Genomic DNA, 22983 nt, shown 5'->3' on the forward strand with positions numbered 1-22983 from the left:
TCCTGCACAACATGGCACAACAGAGAGGGGTGCCACTTGAGGAGGCCCCATCCACATCTGCCATCCACATAGAGGAGATGGAGGAGGAGGTGGAGGAGATGGAGGAGCAGGAATCCATGGCCAGAGCAGCGGCTCACCTGGCTGCTCGTGAGGCCAGGGAGTCACTGATATGTGAACGGTTCTCCTAACATCAGAAAGTGTGAAGAGTCCAGTCCTCGCACTACCTGGAAAGACCAGCGCCAAAACCAGCCCCCTTCCCCCTCTCCCTGTACAAAACAGTCCTGCAACTACACGTACACCCACTGTAAAGAGACCCAAAGGGTGGCACCATGTGTCGCCATTCATGGTGAAGCTCATGAAAGGGCGCCATCACAAAAGCTAGTCAAGAGTGGGCAAGACGTGGTGAGAATGATAACATTTAATGTGAATATAACAAAAACCAAATATAAATGAAAAACACAACAGTCTGTCAGACACCCTTGTGCATACCCTTCGTGATCACGAAACCATAGCCTTTCTCTTCCTACTACTTCTACATGGTGCATCCCCTATGGCTGCAGCAGAGGTAGTGGCAGGTTGCTCATGTTCATTCTCTGACTGCTCCACCTGCATCTGTGCAGGGGCTGACTCGGCCACCTGGAGACAAGGCAGCATTGCAGTTACTGGTTGAGAGGGGGGCAATGGGTGAGACGTGGGAGTGCTTTGAGTGGCATTCTCACTTCCATGTCCCCTTTCGCCAACATCCCTCTCCTAGGCCAGGCCCACATCACTCCTACCACCCTGCTGGACAACAGTTTGGAGGACATGTGTGATGCCTTGTAAGGCCACTTCTAAAGTATCCGTCAGCCTGTTTAAGGCAGCAGAATGTTGTTCACCCTGAGTCCGAATGGCCATTGTCACGGCCTGAAGGGACTCATTTGTGAGGCGAGCTAGAAGCTCAACGGAGGCTAGCCTTCTCTCCATCGCAGACATTCCCACACTTACCTGCGACACTATCTCAGACATTTCAGCAGTTACCTGCGACACTATCTCAGACATTTCAGCAGTTACGTGCAACACCATCTCAGAGAGTTGCTCACGTCCCTGTGACACTATCTCAGAGATTCCCTCACGTATCTGTGCCACCATTCCATTCATGCAGGAGTTCGACACCTCCATCCTCTGCGCTATTGTGGAGAGTGCAAGTGGCACCTGTTCCCTTACCTCGCAAATGTGCTGCTGTCCCTCGATCGTTCTCCTTTTAAAGGATGGTCCCCGGGGTTCAGCATTTGCGTCCAGCTGAGCAGAGCCTGGAGAGAAGTGCGCCAACTGATGCAGAGTCTCCACAGCTGCCCCTGCCACCATTGTCTGCTCGTGCTCACTTGTGTGTGGTGACTCACCAGGTGCCAAGCCAACTAACTGACTACTAGGACCTACCGAGGTGTGAGTATCTGCGCTGGTGGATGGCTTGCTAAGATGTGATGGTGCGCCCTCAGAGGCCTGGAGCTCTTCCGAGCAATCGCCCTCTGCTGTCACTGCGGTCGTTGAATGGCCTGTAAGAGAACAGAAGGCAATATTAAGCATCATCACAGATGTGTCATATTGCAATGAGCATACTGAGGTGTTCAACATGCCAATCATTCTTAACATCAATTCATGTTGTGTGAGATGAATGTTAAAGTTGTGTTACCAGACGTTTGTGAGATGCCAGTCTCAGTGTCCCCGACGGACAGGCTCTCGAGGGTGCGGCTGATCTCTAGGGCCTCCTGCTCTGTGTCTGTGAGGACCACTATTAGTTGTGGCCCCCCTCCAGTCCTCGCCCTCTCACGTGCATTTTGCGCTATCTTCTAAAAGGGGAGAAAGTGCAGACGCGTGAGTGAGTGATGGTGAAGTGGTCAGCCGATGAATGCATTGGTTTGGGTGAGGCTGACCGTGAAAGAGATGCATCAGAGGGTGAGTATGAGACAGAGACATCACATTGGATGAGGATTGGGGTGAGTGGTAGTGGTGGGGTGACTAATGGGGAGGTGAGGAAGTGCTGAGGAAGTGCAGGTAAGTTGAGGGTGAGCCTTAAGTGGGTGTGAGGAGTGATGTGATGGAGTAGTCTTGGCAGTGCAGAATGAGTTGTGGGTGGGGGGGGATGGCGGTGATGTGGAACACGGAATGCAGGAGAATCAGTAAGTGTATTCACTTTTGCTGACCTAGTTAGGTCATTGAAGCACTTCCTGCACTGGACCCAGGTGTGGGAGATTTGCTCCTGCTGGTGACCTCCTCTGCCTCCTCGAGCCAGGCCTTCTTGGTGGCAGAAGCAGAGCACTTCCTTCCGTCCCCGGGGTAAAAGACTTCCCTCCTCCTCTTCACCCTGGCCAGTAGCTGCTGCAGAGAGGCATCATTGAACCTTGCAGCAGCCTTGCCCTTGTGCTGTTCCATATTCTGCGTTCTTGGTTTTTGCTGCAGCAAAAGCCATTGGAGCAATGGCCTTTCAATAAATTTTCTCCAGTTGACAGCCTGTCATGCGGGTGCGCAGTCTGCCCACTGCGCAGCTTTCGGACGGCAAACCCGGAAGCCACGTAAAGGGTCACCAATTAACTTGCGATCGCGTGGGAAACAGTTAGATTTTCGTAGTCGGGTTACCCGCATGCCCATTGACCCCCCCCCCACCCACTGCAGCCATCCCGCTACCCTTTCAAAATCGAGCCCTTTATGTTTCTGTTCAGTATTTCATTTTGAGTGTATTCAGAGTTTGTTGTTTAGAACAAGTTGTATAGTGAACATTAACCTGTGTCAAGTTCTTGTTACAACAATATGAGTGGGGTAGCCAGGTAACATTGTGGATTGGGCACAGACATGTCACCTATGGAACCTGTGTTTAAATCCAGCCTAGAATAATGGAGATGTCTGTTCCTACAAGGGCTCTGAGTTTGGATAGCTTTATTCCTTAACTCAGTTCCTAGAGGTCACTGCAGAAAACTGTTCTGAATTTGACACTAAACTGGCAATCTCACTCAGAGAGGCCACTAGCAAAGGATTGCTAGTGTGGGAAGTGGAAAAGTTCACAGTGGTGCGATAGGTGGTACCCTTCCGAATTTAGGATTGAGTCATATTTTTGGGATAGAGCATGGGTAAGTTTTGAGGTTCTTAACCTGATACTGATACTGAGTGGCCAAGGTGAAGAAACTCAACTCAAAGTCTGCATGTGTTTCAACACTGATATCCTTCATGTTTATGAGCACAGAAATTCACCCAAAAGGTGTCATGGGTTCTATTCTTGCTGTTGGTCTTCTTCCATCGATATCAGATTTTGCCATCATGAAATTGCAAATCATACAACTAAACATTCTGGTTTTACGAGCATCCCAGAAACACGGCATGTACCTCACCAAAACCAAATCCTAATTCTAAATGTTTAAGTTATTAATATTTACAAGGCAAAGAGAAGGGCAGTACATGCTGATGTTTGGCAATGTTTGAATTACCAAAGTGAACTCAAAAGCGGCCCAATCTATTAGCTATTTAGTTAATAAACAGCCTTCCAGTTACTCAGTTCACACAAGTTTAAGTTTAGCTCTAGCCTATTCCCACCAAATGAAATACAAGAAACAAAAACACCCAAAACATCAATGGCCCTGTTACTAATATGAGGTTTGAAAAACTAGCCCCAATTGCTCAACTATGTTTCCCAAAAGTTTGTAGAACTGAGCTTCACATGCGCATCAAATAAATTTGTAGCTTTAGTCTGTAATATCGCAATTGTATTGAGAATGTACTTGTTTAATATTTGGAAAAATGCAAAAGGATGAAGTAGTATTTTTTTTTTGCTAATGGAGGGTTATCATCATTGCAGTGATTGTTAATAAGTCCAGTACAGTGAAGAATGTGAGTAGGTGTTACATGTAGCCAATTACTGGGATGTGCATAAAACAAAGATAAAGAGCAGAGCCTCCAGAAATAACTCACTTTCGAAAAAATTTTACAGGAGGCATTTTTTATTGAAGGAGGTGTGGTTTGTATCTCTTTCTTTCATGAGGCACTGAAGCTTTAAGGAAACATTTTTCCTACATTACAACCATAATAATGTAATTAATAAATATAAGGGTAGATTTTTCAGGATGGTCGTGGATCCTGGCAGAATGTTATGGTTTGCACCTGCCCAAGTAATGCAGTGCCAACCACAATAAATGTTCCCGGGTCGACCCCTATTATCTAATAATGCTGAGCTCCCAGCTTGCAATTCGCCCAACACAGGCAGCTTGCTGATCCTGAGAGGGGTATCTGGCTCGGCCGCAGCCAGTCACCATGAAAGTCTTTTCTTTCCCCAGGCAAACGTGGTGGAGACATTGTTGTACCTTAGTCTGCATTCTACCATTATAATGGAGGAGCGGTAGTGAAGACAGTCTGTGCCCAGGTTTACAAAGGCAGCTGTTGCAAGAAGTGGGGAAAACAAAAGGTTGCGCTGTTTTACATTCCAGGGCACTATCTTCACAGGAGAGTCAGACAGCGTGCCTGGCAGGAGGTGGCACAACATATCAGTGCCGTCTGCACCACCCAGAGAGGGTGGCACCCAATTCGTAAGAAGTTATTAGACTTGTTGAAATCAGCCAAGGTAATTCTACCCACCAGTGCCTTATAACAAATATATAGGCACAGTATGCATGTGTTTCTACACACCGTGTTATACATTGTTTTTTGCCCCATACAAAGCACTCGGACTATCTTGTAGCCTTTGAATGCTTACATGCATACCCCTACTTTAGTAGGGCCCCAATCACATCTGCAACTTATCACTGAAATTCTTGGCACACTGACTTCTAAAATGGGCTTCACATAACAAATCCTTCTAACAGAACCTAACTACATGTTGAAGTATTCCAACATCTCAACATTACTTCTCTGCTTACAGGGCAAGATGGCACATGAGAGATGGGAGTAGACCAGAAGTGGACTAAGGCCTTGACTATCTTTGAGGAGGCAACTTTGTAAATCTTTGGGACTGAGAGCATGGAGGGAGTGGGGAGGGTGAAGACTGAGGCATCCTGCAACCAGAAGGTTATCATGTGTTCTTTCTTTTCTTGATACTCACTCACTGTTATCCAGGTATAGAGTCAAGCACAACCCCTCGTGATAAAATAGATACCCCCGTAATTAATAGTTAGAGGGATACCATGTAGCCAACATTCGAACGCATGTTCATCTTCTGTTTCTGTAGTATTCTCCAAGAACAAACTCCAAGTTTCAATACTGCACAATAAGTCAGCACCTCACAACACCCATCATCACTCATTCTGCCCATTGGAAGCACCGACACAAGTATATCCCTTCTGGGGAATTTAGATAGGTCAGTTTGAGCAGGGTGCATTAGGTGAATCATAGAGCATGAAAGAGCAGAAGCATGAAGCAGTCCCAGTGGAGAAGCAGGAACCTGCTAGCTGGACAGCCAGCTCACATCCTTCCTTAGCTGTAGACCCTAGTGATTCTGATCTCACAGGTTCTGCATTTAAATAAAGGTCACCAAACTCTTATGCAGTTAGTTGAATGTACAAAACACCTTGCAAGCTCTGATGGCAAGTGTGAAGGAGTCCACTGCCCACAACCGTGCAATCATGCATGACCACTTATATGAACTACAGACCACCATAGAGTATGTGGCGGCTCCAGAGCCCCCAATAACAGAGGTTCTTTGCTAGGGGAGTATTTCACTTTGCTCCAAATAGGTGTTGGGCTCCAATATCCAAAAGGCTCTTTTCTCCAGCTTCAACATGCTGGGAGATCAGAGAGGGAGAGCCATTACACAGGGCCTCACCACCATCATTGCTGCCCAAGGGTATCCTATGTAGATCATTGCCCAGTATGGCTAGAGTAGGCACTGATGAAGCTGGTTTCTCTCAGGATAACACCACACTCAGCCCATCTAATCGCATATCTCAAATTACAGTGGATGTGCCAGAATGTGGGTAGAACTAAGAAGCCACCGCAGCAACAGGTCTGGTGGAAGCAGTAGCAAGGCCAACCTATGACCCGGCACAAAGAGGTGACTCAATCCCAAGTACCACTCATGTTAGGCAGCCAGCCACCTCTGCTACTCCTTCCAATAAGGATGCATCTAGAAGGAATATTAAAGAAAAAAGAACTTGCATTTATATAGCACCTTTCACATCCTCAGGCATCCCAAAATGCTTTAGAGTCAATGTGTTGCTATTGAAGGGTAGTAACTGTCGTTTTGTAGTTTACACACAAGTTCCCACAGTCAGAAATTAGATAAATCTGTTTTTGGAGATGTTGACTGAGGGATATACGTTGGCAAGGATACCAGGAGAACTTTGCTGCTCGTCTTCAAATAGTGCTAGGGGATATTTTAATTCTACCCGAATTAAGATGGTGTTCCTGCAGTAACGTCCTTAGGGGTAGTATCAATGTCATCCTCCATTGGGCCTCTTTAGATGGCAAAGTTATTAAGCATGCAGCAGACAATTGGGACCTGGAGACACTATTGGGGCTATACTGCAAGACACCCTTGATCTGTCTAAACATCTGAAGTGCTGCTTCAAAAAGGCAATAGTTTGTTCTGTAAGTACATGGAACTCTCTGTACCTGCATTCAGTTTCTGATTCTGGGTTTCATAATGGTGTTATAAGCCAGCGCTTCAGAGGGTAGTCTCAACCCCAGGAGCCATCCTTCAAATCACCCAGGCACTTACAGTTGACTTAATATAAAAGAATCATGACTAATCTCTAGGAAATCAACACCTGCAAGATCTTGTGTTGCTGGTCATTGATCACACAATTGTTAATGGAGTGAAAGCCCTTATGGCATTGTCTCTAAGTTCCTGGATGGTTACATGAGTGCCGTCAATAACCCTCTGTACTTTGGAAAATCCTGCGAGCTGGAAGAATTGCATTGATCTCTCATTCTGCTGTTGGTTTTTCATTGGGAAGGTGATGAAGATGTTTGCCCCTGTGAACTAAGCATCAGTGATCTGCTTGATGAATCTCATTGAAACATATAAGATTCTGAGGGGGCTTGACAGGGTAGACGCTGAGAGATTGTTTCCCCTGGCTAGAGAGTCTAGAACTAGGGGGCATAGTCGCGGGATAAGGGGTCAGCTATTTAAGACTGAGATGAGGAGGAATTTCTTCACTCAGAGGGTTGTGAATCTTTGGAATTCCCCACCCCAGAGGGCTGTGGATGTTGAGTCGTTGAGTATATTCAAGGCTGAGATAGATAGATTTTTGGACTCTATGGGAATCAAGGGATGGGAGATTGGGCAGGAAAGTGGAGTTGAGGTCGAAGATCAGCTATGATCTTATTGAATGGCGGAGCAGACTCGAGGGGCTCCTATTTCTTATGTTCTTATGCATTGTAGACTAACTGATGTTGTAGATGTTCCTTGTGATAGAAGCTGGGGGCATAGAAGTTCAGGATTGTTGTGACCTTGACTACCTCTGTTGCTGAAAAGTTGACTTGCAGCAGATGTTAGAGCTTCATTGCTGCCTTCCGGGTGAACCTTAGCCTGTGATGATAGTTCTGATTTGGCAACCGCAGAAAGTTGCACCTAGGTCTCTTAACATGAGTCAGTGGATAGGCCAGTTTTAGGCAAACTGCCTCAGGTGCTGATGAACCTCCCTGGTATGCGTTCATTCATTGCCGCCTTCTGCCACCCAAAAACACAGGAAGAGAGAAGCAGTTCAGCATGAAGAAAGTAGTTCTCGAAAGGCCAGAATGCAACTGGCTTTTAACACCCATTTTACATGAATGAGCTAAGCATACTTGGGTAAAAATTAGGAAATTGCACGGGAACCTAGTTGCATGATATTAACTATGTTGATGAAGCTTTTGCACATGCAATGAGTGAGTGGACTGGGGAGCTGGTGAAACATTGCATCATTTTCTACCTGCTGCACGCCCGGATCGTGATGGCAGAACCAGTACCCCCGACAGAAAAGCTCTTCCATAATTCGATTCAAATCTCCATTTTAGTTATTACCTTGAAGTGTGACAGTTCCCCAACTCTCTGCTCTCCTGAAGGCATTGACTCATGGTGGGGTTCAGTTCCACACAAGCTGGTAGCCACTCAATACCTGCCCCAAGTGGCAATAGTAAAAGTTGAAGGCAGTTGTAACTTATTTGTGAACCCAGATAGTGGGTATTCCACCACGAGAGGCATCACATCTGGGTGTTTGTGCTGAGTGGCTGTGGATTATCAAGTTATCTGTCTACAAAAACAGACAGTATTAGTTAATTTGGTGTTTTTCACTATAAAGTAACTGGTTCTGTGCACTCCATGGTCATTGTGGCAAAATGGTATCACAATTAAAACATATCTATAATTTTTTAGTCCATATTTAATTTTTCCACATTACACAGAAAGTACACAGGAAGACGTTTAAAGGCTACACAGGAACATGCAGGGGCATTTTAGCTAGAGACTGATTGGGAATTAGAAGCAAGCCCTGAGGTTGAGTGACTTTGGTGGGTGGAGATGGGAAATGCATTCTGTAGATGGGAAAAACATTAAACAAAAACTTGTACTTTGTATTTAAATTTTGCTGCAGTTCAGTGCCTCAAAAATAACACATGCACTTGTACCTCATCAATACTAATTAAAGAGAAAAACAAATTGAAAATAAGGGCATGAAAGAAGGATGAATTCTTCCTTTGGCAGCAGGAACTCTGTTGTGTCTTCTTTGTGTAAGATACCAATTGTTTTTTTTCTGCAGTCAGTCATTCTCAGAACTTGTTTTGTCAAAACAGATGGGTGTGGAGATGCCTAAGAGGGAATATAAAATGATCCCGCCTGAATTCCTTTGCAGGCTTGTTGTTACCTATCACTGCACTACCCTCCAGCATTATGCTGATTGTGATTAATTAAGCACACTCACGGACCCTCTAGTGGGTGAAAGCTAGGGTTCAGGCAGAAGGTTTGCTGAAACAATGTCATTATTAAATGAATTCCTGCATGCATTATTCATCAGTATGGCATTCTCACTAATTTATTCTTGCTTTAGTTATGTGAGTAACACCAATTATGATATTCCATTAGTCTGTAAGTATCACATACAACCCTATTTAAAAATAATACTCCCTCTGCCCTGCCCCCACCCCATAAAATAAAGAGTGAATATTTAGATATTTTAAAGGATATTACAAAATTAAGTGAACCAGCTGGATTAGACAACACCAGACAAATAACAAATGTATAATAGGTGAATGTGGGTGGTGTTCCTGTTTAAGACTGAAGCCAAGTCCCTCATTTAGTGCCATTGTGTTATGCTTGATGAAACATTACTTTCAGTACTAAAAGCATTCCCTGGGGTGGTCTAACCCAGCCGAAGTGTTTTCAAATCCCTCCACACAGTTCCTAAGTGCTTAGTCAGCTCTAAGGTATGCGATTGATAGTTATATTTCTCTCCAGTATTGTATAAGATTACAAACGCTCACACACACAACGATTTTAATTTGTTATCAAATGGTGCTTTCACATCCACTCAGTTCACTGGTTCCTTCCAGTCATGTGACATGTGAGTTGTAGCTACTCCTCCCCTTTTCTAAAGTCTGCTTCAACTTTTTACAGTTCAACAGTGTTTATTGCCTCTCCTCCTAACCACTAGCTCAGCCTGTTACCCTGTCACTTGTGAGGTGAAGAGAGCTTGTACTCCAGTCGGCATTGTTGCAGATATGCTCAGGGAGATACCCTTATCACCAAGCTCAGGCTGTGTCTATCTGAGTTCCCTGTCACCTCAGGGCCAGGATATGTACCTGAGGCTGGATCAGTCACAACGGCGGTCACCATACAGGATGAGCAGGATGATTGCAAGGCAGCAGCTGCTGACTATAATTCAGCAAGGTACGTCTACCATATCAGAGAGTTCAGTACTTATAAGATAGCTCAGTAGTCAGATCTTTTTAAATACAAAGAGCCAAACATGAAGCAAAGAAATGTTGCTCTAGAGACATTTTTAAGAGGAAATATATTTTAAGTAATGTTTATCCTACTGATTTAGATCTTATTTTGTGAAACCTTCGGTAGATGTGTTATCTTCCACTTTTTTCCTTATGATAATTCGATGGTAAGTTCACCTTTTTCTCGACATGCATTTATGCTGCTTTTATAATTTTGCTGAGGAAATTTACTCATGCTGTAACAACAGGTGTGAATTGATAAGCAGTGCAGTCATATTCACAACTGTGCCACAACCAGCCAGCAGTTGGTTTGAATAGTGAAACCATAAATATAACAGCACTGTGACATTTATGAATAAGGCCAAACAGGTCACTATATCTATACTTGTTCGAAGTCTTGATTTTTACCTGTCAGTGTTCCCTGATGTGAATTAGTAGTTTATGGAAGTAATTTTAAAAGTGTAATGCAATAGTTAGCATTTTGGACTATTAAAAAGGACACTGTTTTCACATTAAAGAAAAGGTTTGGTAATTTCTGTTTCATTGGCTTGCAATTGACAACTCAGTGATGTAAATCTTCTGAAAACACAGTCGTATCTCTTGAATGTGACATCATTGTGATTTAAAAAATAATGCACAGCTGTTCTGTCTCTTCACTGCCCAAATAAAAATAGTTTCATGAAACATTTCTCTCAGGGAGACACTGCCCCTTTAATTAAAATACCTAAATGATTAGAATTTCTCAATAACTGAAGTTGTTCTTTCAAAATAACATTAACTAATTGTGAGTCATCAGCTGTGTACCTTTTGGAGCTGTATTGCTTGGCAACAGAGTTTAATCTTTTACTGCAGTTTTCATACCAGCAACTTTAATCACCCTTATTGACAGTGCAGGGAGATTGACTGTTCATAAGCATTTCAACAAATCTCATCTGTGTAATCATCCATTGTATTGTCATTTATGCATTGAATGAGATACTGCACACATTTTATATATTTTTTAAAAAATGTCTTTTGTACATCCTTTGAACCTGTGCTTTTAATTAAGCGAAGAACATGTCACCCTTTTTAGGGAAATTTCATGCGAGTTCATTTGCAGGAACAGACACTGTTTTCATTGCTGCCGTTTTTGCCCGAGGGAAAGTTTCTGATGCAGTACTTAAATTTTAGCAGAATGTTTTTTAGAAAAGTAAACTTTTAAGAGACTAAATTTTAACACTGCTGCGACTACTGCCATGGGTTTCACTAGTCATATATAATTTTAAATCTCCATTTACAAACATCCATTAAAATGATTTCCCTGACACTTTGCAGGGCGGGTTTGTAACATGGCAACTAACACAGTCATTCATTAAAGAAACAAAACGTATTGATAGAATTCTTTCCCATTTCTGAGAAATGGAAAGTTATTGGCTAGCAGGATTATTTATATTGCAGTTTCAATGTTAGTTTATTATAAATTGGAATTTTGCTTTGATAAGGTTGTCATGTGCTGGCTTGTACAACTTCATCTGTGGGATGTAATCACAACAGCATAATCTCATCAGGATATCAGGAGTTCCATTTGATGTGCATCAGAGAGATCTTAACATTACAGGGAAAGCACAAGTTGTGGAGCATCGAGAACATTCCGAACACTATCTGTTTTGGCAGGGATCCTCCTGATTCATTTTTACCATCAACAAGTTCAGAATGTTAGCTGCACTTTCCCTACTCAAGTTCATGGCCAGTTAAAACAAAAGTTGCCTTGTCTGCCTGATTTTGTTAAGTGCTGTTTCATGGTAACGTCCATTTGAGAAGCGCCTGTTTTAATTCAATGGGCCTGTTTTTATTACCTAAGGACAGAGCTCTCAATGAACAGCTACAAAACAGTGGTGCTGTTTTGACTGTATATTTGTCTTTTTCTTTCCAAATTTCCTTTTCTTTTATCCTGGCAAGCGTGCAGGATATCTTGTTGACTTTGCAATTACTAAAATTACTGATGTGTGAACAGAATTAGTGTCAACACGGATTAGATAATAAGGAGACTTCGCATGCACATCCAAGGTGAAGACTTTTCTACAGCTGACGCCAGTTTATAGGGAGATGGTTAATAGACGTTTGTACAGTAGGGAAGAGGACACTTCCTCCGGCACCCATTGACTCTCATTGTGCAGACTTAAAATCAGTTCTGACAAATTTTCTTAATATAGGCAACATGATAAATGGGTTAATTCCAATTCCATTTGCTGTGTTCCAGTTAATAGGGTTCAGCTGTATATACAATGCATAAATCATATTTGTATTAAATTGAGGCAAAATGGAGCATAGTATTCAAGCAGATGAGGAATATCATTGTGGTCATATGGAATTTGTTCCACAAACTACACATTAATGGTTTATTTTTGCCCTGCACAAGTACAGATGAGGGTGCAACCAGTCAAGTGCTTTGAAATTTTTTCTCATCTCAAATCTGAAACATCTCCTAAATGAGAACCTTGTTTCCTATTTGTTTGGTGCACGTCTTTCAGGAAATTTGCCTGACTTTGTACAATAGTAGCAATTTAGTTTGCTGTGTCTTGAAAAAAATATTAATGACCACATTATTCTCTGTTGTAAAGTTTAATGAAAGGGAGGTAATTTTCTGACCTGACACTTGTGGCAGGGAGATCTGCTACTGTCAGTGTTGATTGGAACTTTGCATGGTTTAAATTAATGATTGGAAAATCATGCACAGGGTTGGATGAGGCTCCACAGTGGGAGCACCAAGTTAGAAAACTCAATCTTCATGGGCAGAAGGAACCCATCTGGCCTGTACTGGCTCCTTGAAAGAGCTGTCCAATTAGTCCCACCCCCCTGCTCTTTCCCCAGAGCCCTGCAAATTTTTCCCCTTCAAGTATACATCCAATTACCTATTGAAAGTTACTACTGAATCTGCTTCCACCACCCTTTCAGGTAATACATTCCTAATCATAACAACTCGCCCCAAAATTGCCCCATAGATGTGAGTAAACGGTGCAGCAATACCAGTAGAAAATGTTAACAGATATTTCTTCGATTCCGAAACTTGCTCGCATGGTAAATTGTGTTTGCTCTTTAATGACTTGTCATAGGCCAGTTATGACAAAGTCGTGGAGCATTGCAAGGGGATGGGGGGGATCGAAGTGAAAATGTAGTTAGTTTAGCTCGCATTCAGACCTGTGCTTGAGTGTAAGCTCGCTGTTTTATATGGCTTGGTGCTATGTCTTCTAGTACTGCTGTTCTTATATATAAATGAAGTTTCTCGCTGTATCTGCCATTTTCCCATTATACTAGAGACATGAAACCTTTACGTCAGGTTTTAAAAAATTTAAAATATTAATTGATCCTATGTACACTTCCTGTAAAAACACAGATTAAATTTCACTTCCCAAGTGAAGCAGTCAGAAATATAAATAAACAATGTAAAATGGCCAATACAATGCATTCTTGACTCTAATGAACCCCAGCACTAAGGACAAATATATCTCTATTAGCAGTTTTGATAGAAATGACGCAGCTACACGGCACTTTTATTACTGTAGCAAAAAGTATCAGATCAGGCTCTTCCAGTTACTGAAGTGGATTTCCAGATGGTGCACAGTGATACATGCCAGCATTTTGAATACAGAATCTCATGTTTCTAAGTGTATGAGAAATCCTGTAATACCCTACAGGAAAAGCAGTTCAGAAATGTTACGATTCATAGATGTTTAGAAGTATATCCTACAGCAGCCCTGGGGCTTGTGTTCCCAGCCACTGACGTTTAAAGCAACTTTGGTGTTTTTCAAATTAACTTTACTGATTAATCTGCGAGTTATCTTCAAAGACCAGTAGGGTAGTGATGTCATTGTGTTGAAAAATTTCTTTGCTGTGAATACATTTTAACATTTTACATTTAACTTGAGCACAAAGCTCCATTCTTTCTGCTGCTGGAGATGTAACATATGTTCTGGTGCATGACCTAGTGGCCATTATGATGTGGGAGTGACGTTTAGAGCACAGGATGTTCCTGATTTATTTGGAGGGAGTGTCTGCTGTTTACAGCATAGTTTATTTCTGGCTGTTCTGGCAAGTGCTGTTTACAGGACTTTAGTCTCTTCAATTCTGGAGGGTGTTGTTTACAGCACAGGTTATTTCTGTGCATTACAGGGATGATATTTACAGCACAGGTCATTTCTGTGCATTACAGGGATGGTATTTACAGCACAGGTTATTTCTGTGCATTACGGGGATGGTATTTACAGCACAGGTTATTTCTGTGCATTACAGGGGTGTGGTATTTACAGCACAGGTCAATTCTGTGCATTACAGGGATGATATTTACAGCACAGGTTATTTCTGTGCATTACAGGGATGGTATTTACAGCACAGGTTATTCTGGAAAGTTCTGGTGAATGGTGATTACAACATAGGTTCTTGGTTATCCTGGAAATTGAACCCATCTGATCATTCACCAGTGCATTAAATGACGAAATAATCAAATCTTAATGAGCCTTCTACAGTATTAGAAGTTCTCTCGTGGATTTAAACATTCTATACTGGTGATAATGGGTTTTCTATAAGATCTTTCTTATTATTCATAATCAAATCAACAAGCTGTTAAGGGGAAAAGCAGACAGTTTAAAGGAACATTCGTCAGACTCTCGCAGTGGAAGCGGGGAATGACTGTAAATAGGGATTTTGATGAGAACGATCACAGATGTGCTTCAGAATGCTGGGGGAAGTGTGAGTATTTCCAGTGTGCGCCCTTGACTGAGTCAGTAATAGACATGTTAACAGGACCAACAAATAGTACAGCTCCCCAGGGCCAGCCCAGTTTACCTACAAACTACCATCTGAATATAACAAATACAACAGGATGATGTCTACAACGAATGAAAAGTGAAATAAAATACTTTTTTAAGATATATATTTATCCCCTTTATTCTTGGAGCTTATAAAGATTGGGGGGAAAGTTCCTCTGTTCATATAAAAGTTATTGATTTTAGGGTAGTTTAATTTGTAAGGGTGTTGATTAGGGTTAGAAAGGAGCTGCAAAACAACGGTTCTGTTCTAATGCAAACGAGTACTGACTCCATAACACCACTGATGTTTTGACTTTGTTTTGTTTCTGTGTTTTAATTTTTATATCTACTTCCCCCCCACCCCCGGTCCCCTTGAACCTGCCCTGAAGGAAATTCGGCTGTGATTCTGTCGGATCCCAGTCGTGTTTAGCACGGGAGATTTTGGTTCCAGCTGCACTCACGGCTAGTATTGGCAGAGCTACTGGTAAAGTTTTTTAGTAATGAAGAGGAAATGCCACAAACATCAATTACAATTGAGAATCTGGATTATAGGAAGGTACAGGATCAGAAAAGACCACTGGGCTGCAAAGTGTTTGAGTATGTCAGTCTCCCCTTATGCATGATGGAAAAAATAATGGCCAAAGTTATCAAGTTATCTTACTAATCACCTTCTTCCATTCTGATGTAGTTTCCTGTACAATTTTAGCTTCTTCTGACTGAGCCAGTTTTGGTCCACGCCAGAAGCATGCCCTCTATTCTGTGCATTCTGACCATGTGAATCTGCTGTGTGAAAATCTTTGCTAAAATTTAAATATAACGTACACTCAGTCTCTTATCTCCTCAAAGGAGTCCAATATATTTGTCAGACATGACTTTCCTTCCATATTCAACATTTTTTGTGTTGAATTTTCTGCATTTCAAATTGAAGCATATCAGTACTGGATGGAGAAACATATTTGTTGCTTTTGTCACAGATATTGGCATCAAGCACTCTACAGCCAACTGTCCCAATATTGGAGGAACATTTCTTCTATTTCTGCTTGCCATGAAATTATAAATGTGAGTCAAAAAGTAGGTTTACGATTTTACCATCTAATGAGCAACTTCTGAAGAGTAGCTCTACTTGTGAAATTTTCCAAACCAACCATCTTTGACATCTGAGTGAGATTGGCAATCAAAAGGCAACTTTTGTGCTGTAGACTCACACTAAGTAGGTTGAGACTGCCCAACCCGATTTCACTTAGGATGCTTAAAGTTGGCAGAGAGAAGAGACTTTTGTTCCATCAGTTGAGGATGTGATAGGCTGTGTTGAGCCCACTGCAGCACCCAGTTCCCCAAAATATAGTACAATATTTTAAATCCCACACAGCCTCTGGTTTTGTGCTACCATTACATATCTGATAATGTGGTGGTTATTGGGAAAGACAGTGGTCTGAGATGGCCTTTTCTGGTTCTATACATTCGTATGTTCTTGATAATAATGATTAGGAACTTGCCATGAAAGATTCACTTCCATGTTGTGCATAGGGCTATGCAGCTACTTGAAGGTTGATTTTTTTAACCTCGAACCCCAAGTTATTGAGGGCAGCTGATGGTGAAGCACATTGATGTCCTAACAAGTTACTCCACTAATGGTGATATGGTTTTCCTGCACTGATTTGCCCCACCCGCCAAGCTTCCAGTCTCGAGTTAGGAAGAAGAGCCGAGCAGAGGCAAGATTTTCTTCACCTGAAGGAAGAGTAGATTACCAAGCAAGCTAACTCAATTACAACACTTGGTAGTTGGTTACAGAGCAACATTGCTTGAAGGCTGGGAGCAGTTCTGCTCCCCATTCAAGTCCATTCCTTAGCACTTTGTGGTATGGCACGTTAGGATACAAATACACTACATGACAGGTCTGCCAGTTCTTTCCATTGCAGTCAATGATTGATTGTACAATTTAGAAATGTTATCATGGAGATAAGAGTTATGTGAAGTTTAAGGTGATTTTGAAATTTATATCCTGAAATTAAAGTAGATTGAAAATTTGGTGTGAGTTTTGCAAATACATATAATCTTTTATGTCTCAGTCCCTTGCCCTTGTATCATAAGTTGATAATTTAGCAGACAAGCAAACTCATTTAAATTCATTTTGATCATAACCAATCTAAGCCATTGAACCTGCGTCAGGTTTACAAATAAAAACCATCCCTGAGATACCATGGCCCTTTACTGAAAAAAAAATCAGAGAAAAATTGGCTTAACTTCAAACTTAGAGCAAGGTTGGAGCACAAATGATGTTATTTTATAAGAAATACAAGTTGAACTGACTATGAGCAGAGCTTATTGTTGGGCTGGTCCAATCAAAGAAACCAGTTTCAGATGAACTTGAATTTGTGCACCAGATTTATAAGCAAAAACAAACTAGATTAAGTTTCCTAGAAGTTATTTCAGTGAGGTCTAGGATATTAATTCCATAAGATGTGCATTAAAGTAGGAGTGACATTTGCTGCAGGCTAACAGAAGCATGGCAGACATATGTCCCTTCATGTGCCGGGGAGAACATGAATGTAATAAACCTCTTCCTTCAGCAACAATGTTCTGATTATACATTAAAACTGTCTGTGAAATGAGGAATGTAAAAGTATCTGAATGTTTTGTCGGTGCTGTCTGAATCTCTTAGCCAGATTGTGCTCATTAGTTTCCATTACTCTGAGCAAAAGCTGGCACACAATAAATCAACACTGAGCCGTTATGGGACAGGCCATTAAGAAGCTTGTTTCCCAGCCACCTACAGGGATAGAATCCAAAACAGCAATGCACTCTGGGTGAGCATGACCCTGTCAGTGTTCCAGGTGTTTATTTTCCCCCCAGGTTTCTTATCCTTGTCTCCCTTGAGATGTCAAAGGGAATTGTTTTGGGAAGGTTGGCAGAAAAAATCTGCACCGAGATAACTGCTGAGGTACTGTTCAAACAGCAGCAGGTGATGAAATTTCACAATTTCTTTGAGCAGGAGACACCCTAGGGGGGTAATTTTAACTCTTGACACCGGGCGAAAATGAATGATAATGAATCGGCCGCCCATTTTTCACCCCTCCCGATTTTCTTTTCCATTGGCTTCAATAGAAAAAAAAATCAGTTGGTCTGTAAAATGGGCAGCTGATTCACTACCGTCCATTTTTCACCTGGCGATTAAAAGTTTAAAATTACCCCCAAAGTATATTCTGCTCTTCCACTACCCCATTTCCATTAACTCAGTTACTACACAGCAATGGCAATAGATGTGAACTCTCTGTTGTCTGTACAGTTTACTTAGCATCTTTCTTCCAAGTAAACAGTCTGTTACCAGTGTCACTCTGGAGCTATTTGAGTCTCCACTCCCCATCATAGCAAGGCTGAGATTAGTGATTAATCTTGTAGAGAATCATGAACCTAAATCCTTTCATTCGATGGAACAACACTTTGGAATCACCAACACACTGCATTACCCTGTAACCATTTGAGAAGCATAAAAAAAAATGCAAAAACTGCACAGCATTGAAAGTTTCCAAATCTGGTTGAGGAATTGATGACGCCATGGCAACAATATTATCATATGCTTTTTATTTAAACGTATAGCGTGACATATAGTTTAACCCCCTTTAAACTTATTGGATTCCTGCTTATACCAAGAGATTTCACTCTGTTCAGCTCGGAATAATCCCAACATAATGAGATCTACTAGCTTTGAGTCTGTCGTCCTGTCTGATTTAGCATTTGAGCATTTCTAGTGTCTTGCCACTTTTGCATTGACAGTATGGCACCATCCTGATGTGAGCAGTGCTTTATACCCTGCCATGAGTTCTCTTTCCTTTTGAAGTTAAAAATCCTGAGCAATCTGCATTGAACTGTGACAAATCCCACAATGCATTGCTGGTTTTAAGTCCTGCCTCAGGAGGATTGATGACTGCAGTAAATAACTGCTCCATTCCCATCAATTGCTTTAATACATGGCAACGGCAGTAGAGTGAACTCACTGCAGTCTGTACAGTTTATTTTATCCTCTTAGCTCTTCTTGTATGATTTAACAATTAATAAAGGTCCTCCTGCAGATGACTGTTTCTGTGTTCTGGATTTATGACTATTTTTGAGTTTGAAGTAATTCTATTTTAAGTTAACACATTTTTCTATCAAAATTAATGAGATATCAAATGTAATCTCCAGGAAACTCTGGAAAGAAAGAACGGAGCCTTTGATTAGCTAAATGATTGATAACACTTGCTCTATTGGTGTGCCGTCAAAATCCTTTATTGGTCTTGTGAGCGATTCAGCACATTATGTGCCATTCCCACTGCTATTGACTGTAATGCTCATTGCTCCTTATTTTCCCTGACATTCAGTTTTATTCCTGCAATGAGTTGAATCATCATGTAATACAATTAATATTGTCACACTATTAAATACTGAGTGCAGTTTGTTTACAAAATTTATCCCCAGTTTAAAAGCTTCCAGACTAACTCTGTATAATTTAACATTAACTCATTATTATTTATGTGCTATGATTGTGCCTGGGCATTTTTTTTTGTGGCACTTTTATTATGCTGTTTACTTTTGTCAAATGATAAATAACAAATATTTTTAATTCTTCATGGTTTATGAGATGACAAGAATTGAATGAAGGAAACAAAACAAATGTTTGTGTATGTATAGAGGGGAGAGGGGGATTACAGAAGCTCCCCCACATCAAGAGATCGATTTAAGATTTCATTGATGGTAGACATTTAAAAATAGCTTGTTGATACTCACACATGAAGAATGACTACTTGGGTGAGTTACTGGAGTGTGACCAGTATCCATAGAAGTGTACTCTGCCTTCAGGAGATGGGAGAAAACTTCTGTGGATACTGGGGGGAGAAATATGTATATTATGTGGGATTCTAATGGTATTAATGAGATTGAAGATGTTGCATGTATTAGGAATTCCATCACAGCATTGAGCATCATTTGGTAAAACCCCAATTTAGACACAGCCTCCTATATTATTTGCTTATATTAATTGATGCCTTTATGTCATATGTTTTAATCTTCATTGAATCTGGAATTTACGAATACACTGAGTTAATCCTGTGAGCTGTTCTTATAATGTATTCAGTCTTTAGTCAAATTGTCAAGGTCACTGTACCAGCTAATGCCAGCTGAGTGAATCATCAAATAGGGTCATATGTTTATAGCATTTAGCAGTTGTCCCATTGAAAATTCCCGCAGAACTCATTAACCATAAAATGTATATTTAGCCACAGTACTTCAACCTGTTCAGCATCCAACTAGTGCCTGATAGTCGTGGCCAAGTGGTTAAGGCGGTGGGTTAGAAATGCTTGTTGTTTCTCCAGCATCTAACTTTTCACATGGTATGAATGGAAAAAGCTGCTAACTAATAGGAATGCTCTTGGCCTAGATCCCCTCCACCCAAAACCACACTATTATGAGACTGTGGGACCAATTTAAGTCCAGATTCCTGGCTCTAGTGGTTAGTGAAATACATTCAAGATATTTGTCACGTCCCATGTCAGTGAGCTGTGAGTAGAACCATGCTCCGTTCCAAAGTTGTTTGATTTAACAACTGTGACAGTAGTAAGTACATATTGCTATGTGGTTAGGCCAAAGTACATATGACAAGGATAAAGTTTTATTTAGATTAATACTTCAAAAAATAACCTATTAAGATGTTTTGGTCTAAAAGTTAACTCATACACAGTAAGGCATGAAATAGTAGGTTACCTAAATCAGCTTTACCTGTAATGTTCAACTATTTAACGGAGCATTCCTCCCTTGATGGCTCTTGGGTGCTACAATTGCCATTGCCATGGTTTTAGAAACAAATCTCAAGCAAAGTTCAATAAAGTCTGCCTTAGCGTGGTAAAAGTTATATTTGTAACAGAATGTAAGAAAAATTCATTTACCTTCTCACCTTACACCAACTAGTTCAGACAGGAATGATGTTGGTGTGGGTGCAGTGCAACATTCCATTGGGCCTCCACTAGGGATGGGAAAAACACATAAATGTCAGTTTAATTCACTGCTGCTAAAGCAGTGGTGCATTGTGCTGCATAGTTCTGGAAAATAACAAGAAACGATGGAATATTGTGCTATACTTATTCATTTTTGTGTATTTTTAGCACAGGAAAGAATGACTTCAGCCCCTATTGACAACAAGCCTTTGTTTCACTTGTACCAGGTGAACCAGATATTAGGTTAAACAGCTCCCCAGACTGTAGTTAAGGGCAATTTTCACTGTTGGCCTGTTAATTGTCTTGGGCATTACACACACATATACATCACAAAAGCTTTTATATGTTAGTATATTTGAGGAAATAAAATCTAGCAATGCCAATCCAAAATGTAATTTTTCATTTTTTATTTATTTCTAAATGAATAAATAATGTTTGTGAAAAATGGAACAAATACTTTAGTCAGATTCACCTGGGGTTAGAGAAAACAGAGAGGCAATAGGATGTCTTCCTTTTGCCCAAATACCTGAGGAAGCTATGTTCACTAATTATGAGGTTAGCTTATTTTTACCATGTTTAAAAGTCTATATTAAAACAAAAATTAAGAAAAGTGGAGCATGAGCAGCTAATTAAATTTCAGTTAATTATTAGTTGACAATTAAAATTACTTCGTAATACCTGAGATACCTCAATCTCTCACCTAATATTAGCTCAGACTCATGGGGATGGCAGATGGTTGGTTCTTCACGAAAGATTCTAACTCTCAGATGCAATGGAAATTAATCTCTTTATTGATTCTGTGGTAGAATATTTCAATTTTCTTTGCATATTTTTGATACTGTTAATATATTCTATGCATCCCAGTCTATGCCGAACCTGACAAACATTTCCTAGGAAGCCCTGTGCACCTGCTTAGAGCTTGTGCCACAGTGTATTCACCAGGTGGTCCCCTTGTTGCTTCTGTTTGACACGGCTGAGTTTCATCAACACCCTCATCCCTCTGGGTCAGGTCTGTTAACTCTCAAACTTCCCCTATCTGCTCTGTATTAAATAAATATCTTTTTGGGCTATACTTTGTACTGATCATGGTGAGGCACATCAACCTTGGGGAAATGTAAAATTTCCTGCATCAAGCCCTCCCAGATAATGAATTAGAATCACATAGAAGAATGTATAGCACAGAAACAGGCCATTCGGCCCAACAGATCCACGCCGTGTTTATGCTCCACACGAGCCTCCTCCCACTTTTCTTCATCTAACCCCATCAGCATATCCTTCTATTCCTTTCTCCCTCATGTGTTTATCTAGCTTTCCCTTAAATGCATCTATGCTAGTCACCTCAATTACTCCTTGTGGTAGCGAGTTCCACATTTCCACATTCTAACTACTCTCTGGGTAAAGAAATTTCTCCTGTATTCCCTATTGGATTTATTAGTGACTATCTTTTTTTGTATTTATGGCCCCTAGTTCTGGTCTCCACCCCCCCCCCCTGCCAACGTGGAAACATCTTCTCTATATCTACCCTATCAAACCCTTTCATAACCTTAAAGACCTTCTATCAGGACACCCCTCAGTCTTTTTTTTTCTAGAGGAAAGAGCCACAGCTTGCTCAATCTTTCCTAATAGGTATAACCTCTCAGTTCTGGTATCATCCTAGTAAATCTTTCTTGCGCCTTCTCCAGTGCCTCTTTTTTTATAATATGGAGACCAGAACTGTTCACAGTACTCCAAGTGTGGTCTAACCGAGATTCTATACAAGTTCAATATAACTTCCCTGCTTTTTAATTCTATCCCTCTAGAAATGAACCCCAGTGTTTTGTTTGCTTTTTTATGGCCTTATTAACCTGTGTCACTACTTCTAGTGATTTGTGTATCTGTATTCCCAGATCCCTCTGCTCCTCTACCCCATTTGGACTCTTATTTTCCAAGGAGTATGTGGCCCCCTTATTCTTCCTACCAAAATGTACCATCTCACACTTCTCTATATTGAAATTCATTTGCCAATTACATGCCCATTGTGCAAGCTTATTAATGTCTTCCTGTATTTTGTCGCAGTCCTCCTCGGTATTAACTTTGTTTCGTTTGTTATACTTTAAATTTAAAAACACTAACTTATTAAAATATTGCCATCTATAGTAATTGATTTTGACCAACGAGTAACTATCCTCTTTGGTGGGGGGTGGAGTTAGGAGGAAAAAAAGGAATTTAAGCAACATCTATTTGGCAATAAAATGGCTCCAAGATGACTATCTGCTGACTGAAGGCGGGAAACAAATCACTCGATAATCAATTAAAATTTGGTGTCGTCCGCAAATTTTGAAATTGTTCTTCTGATTCCCGAGTCCAAATCATTTATG

The 22983-nt window shown here is 41.0% G+C and overlaps 1 protein-coding gene across 4 annotated transcripts in view; it reads left to right on the top strand.

The window, feature by feature from the left end:
• Positions 1-22983, top strand: part of stard13b (StAR related lipid transfer domain containing 13b) — a 398947-nt gene that overhangs the window by 252491 nt on the left and 123473 nt on the right. Inside the window, exon 1 of one of the 4 annotated variants that reach the window (XM_067985951.1) lies at positions 9543-9820. The exons of the other annotated variants lie outside the window; for them this stretch is intronic. Coding sequence (XP_067842052.1) covers positions 9652-9820 — 169 coding nt within the window. The 5' untranslated portion in view covers positions 9543-9651. Of the gene's footprint in view, positions 1-9542; positions 9821-22983 lie in introns of those variants that run through there. 4 annotated transcript variants of the gene reach the window in all.

This window comes from Heptranchias perlo, chromosome 6 (assembly GCF_035084215.1).
Source record: "Heptranchias perlo isolate sHepPer1 chromosome 6, sHepPer1.hap1, whole genome shotgun sequence".
Classification (NCBI taxonomy): domain Eukaryota; kingdom Metazoa; phylum Chordata; class Chondrichthyes; order Hexanchiformes; family Hexanchidae; genus Heptranchias; species Heptranchias perlo.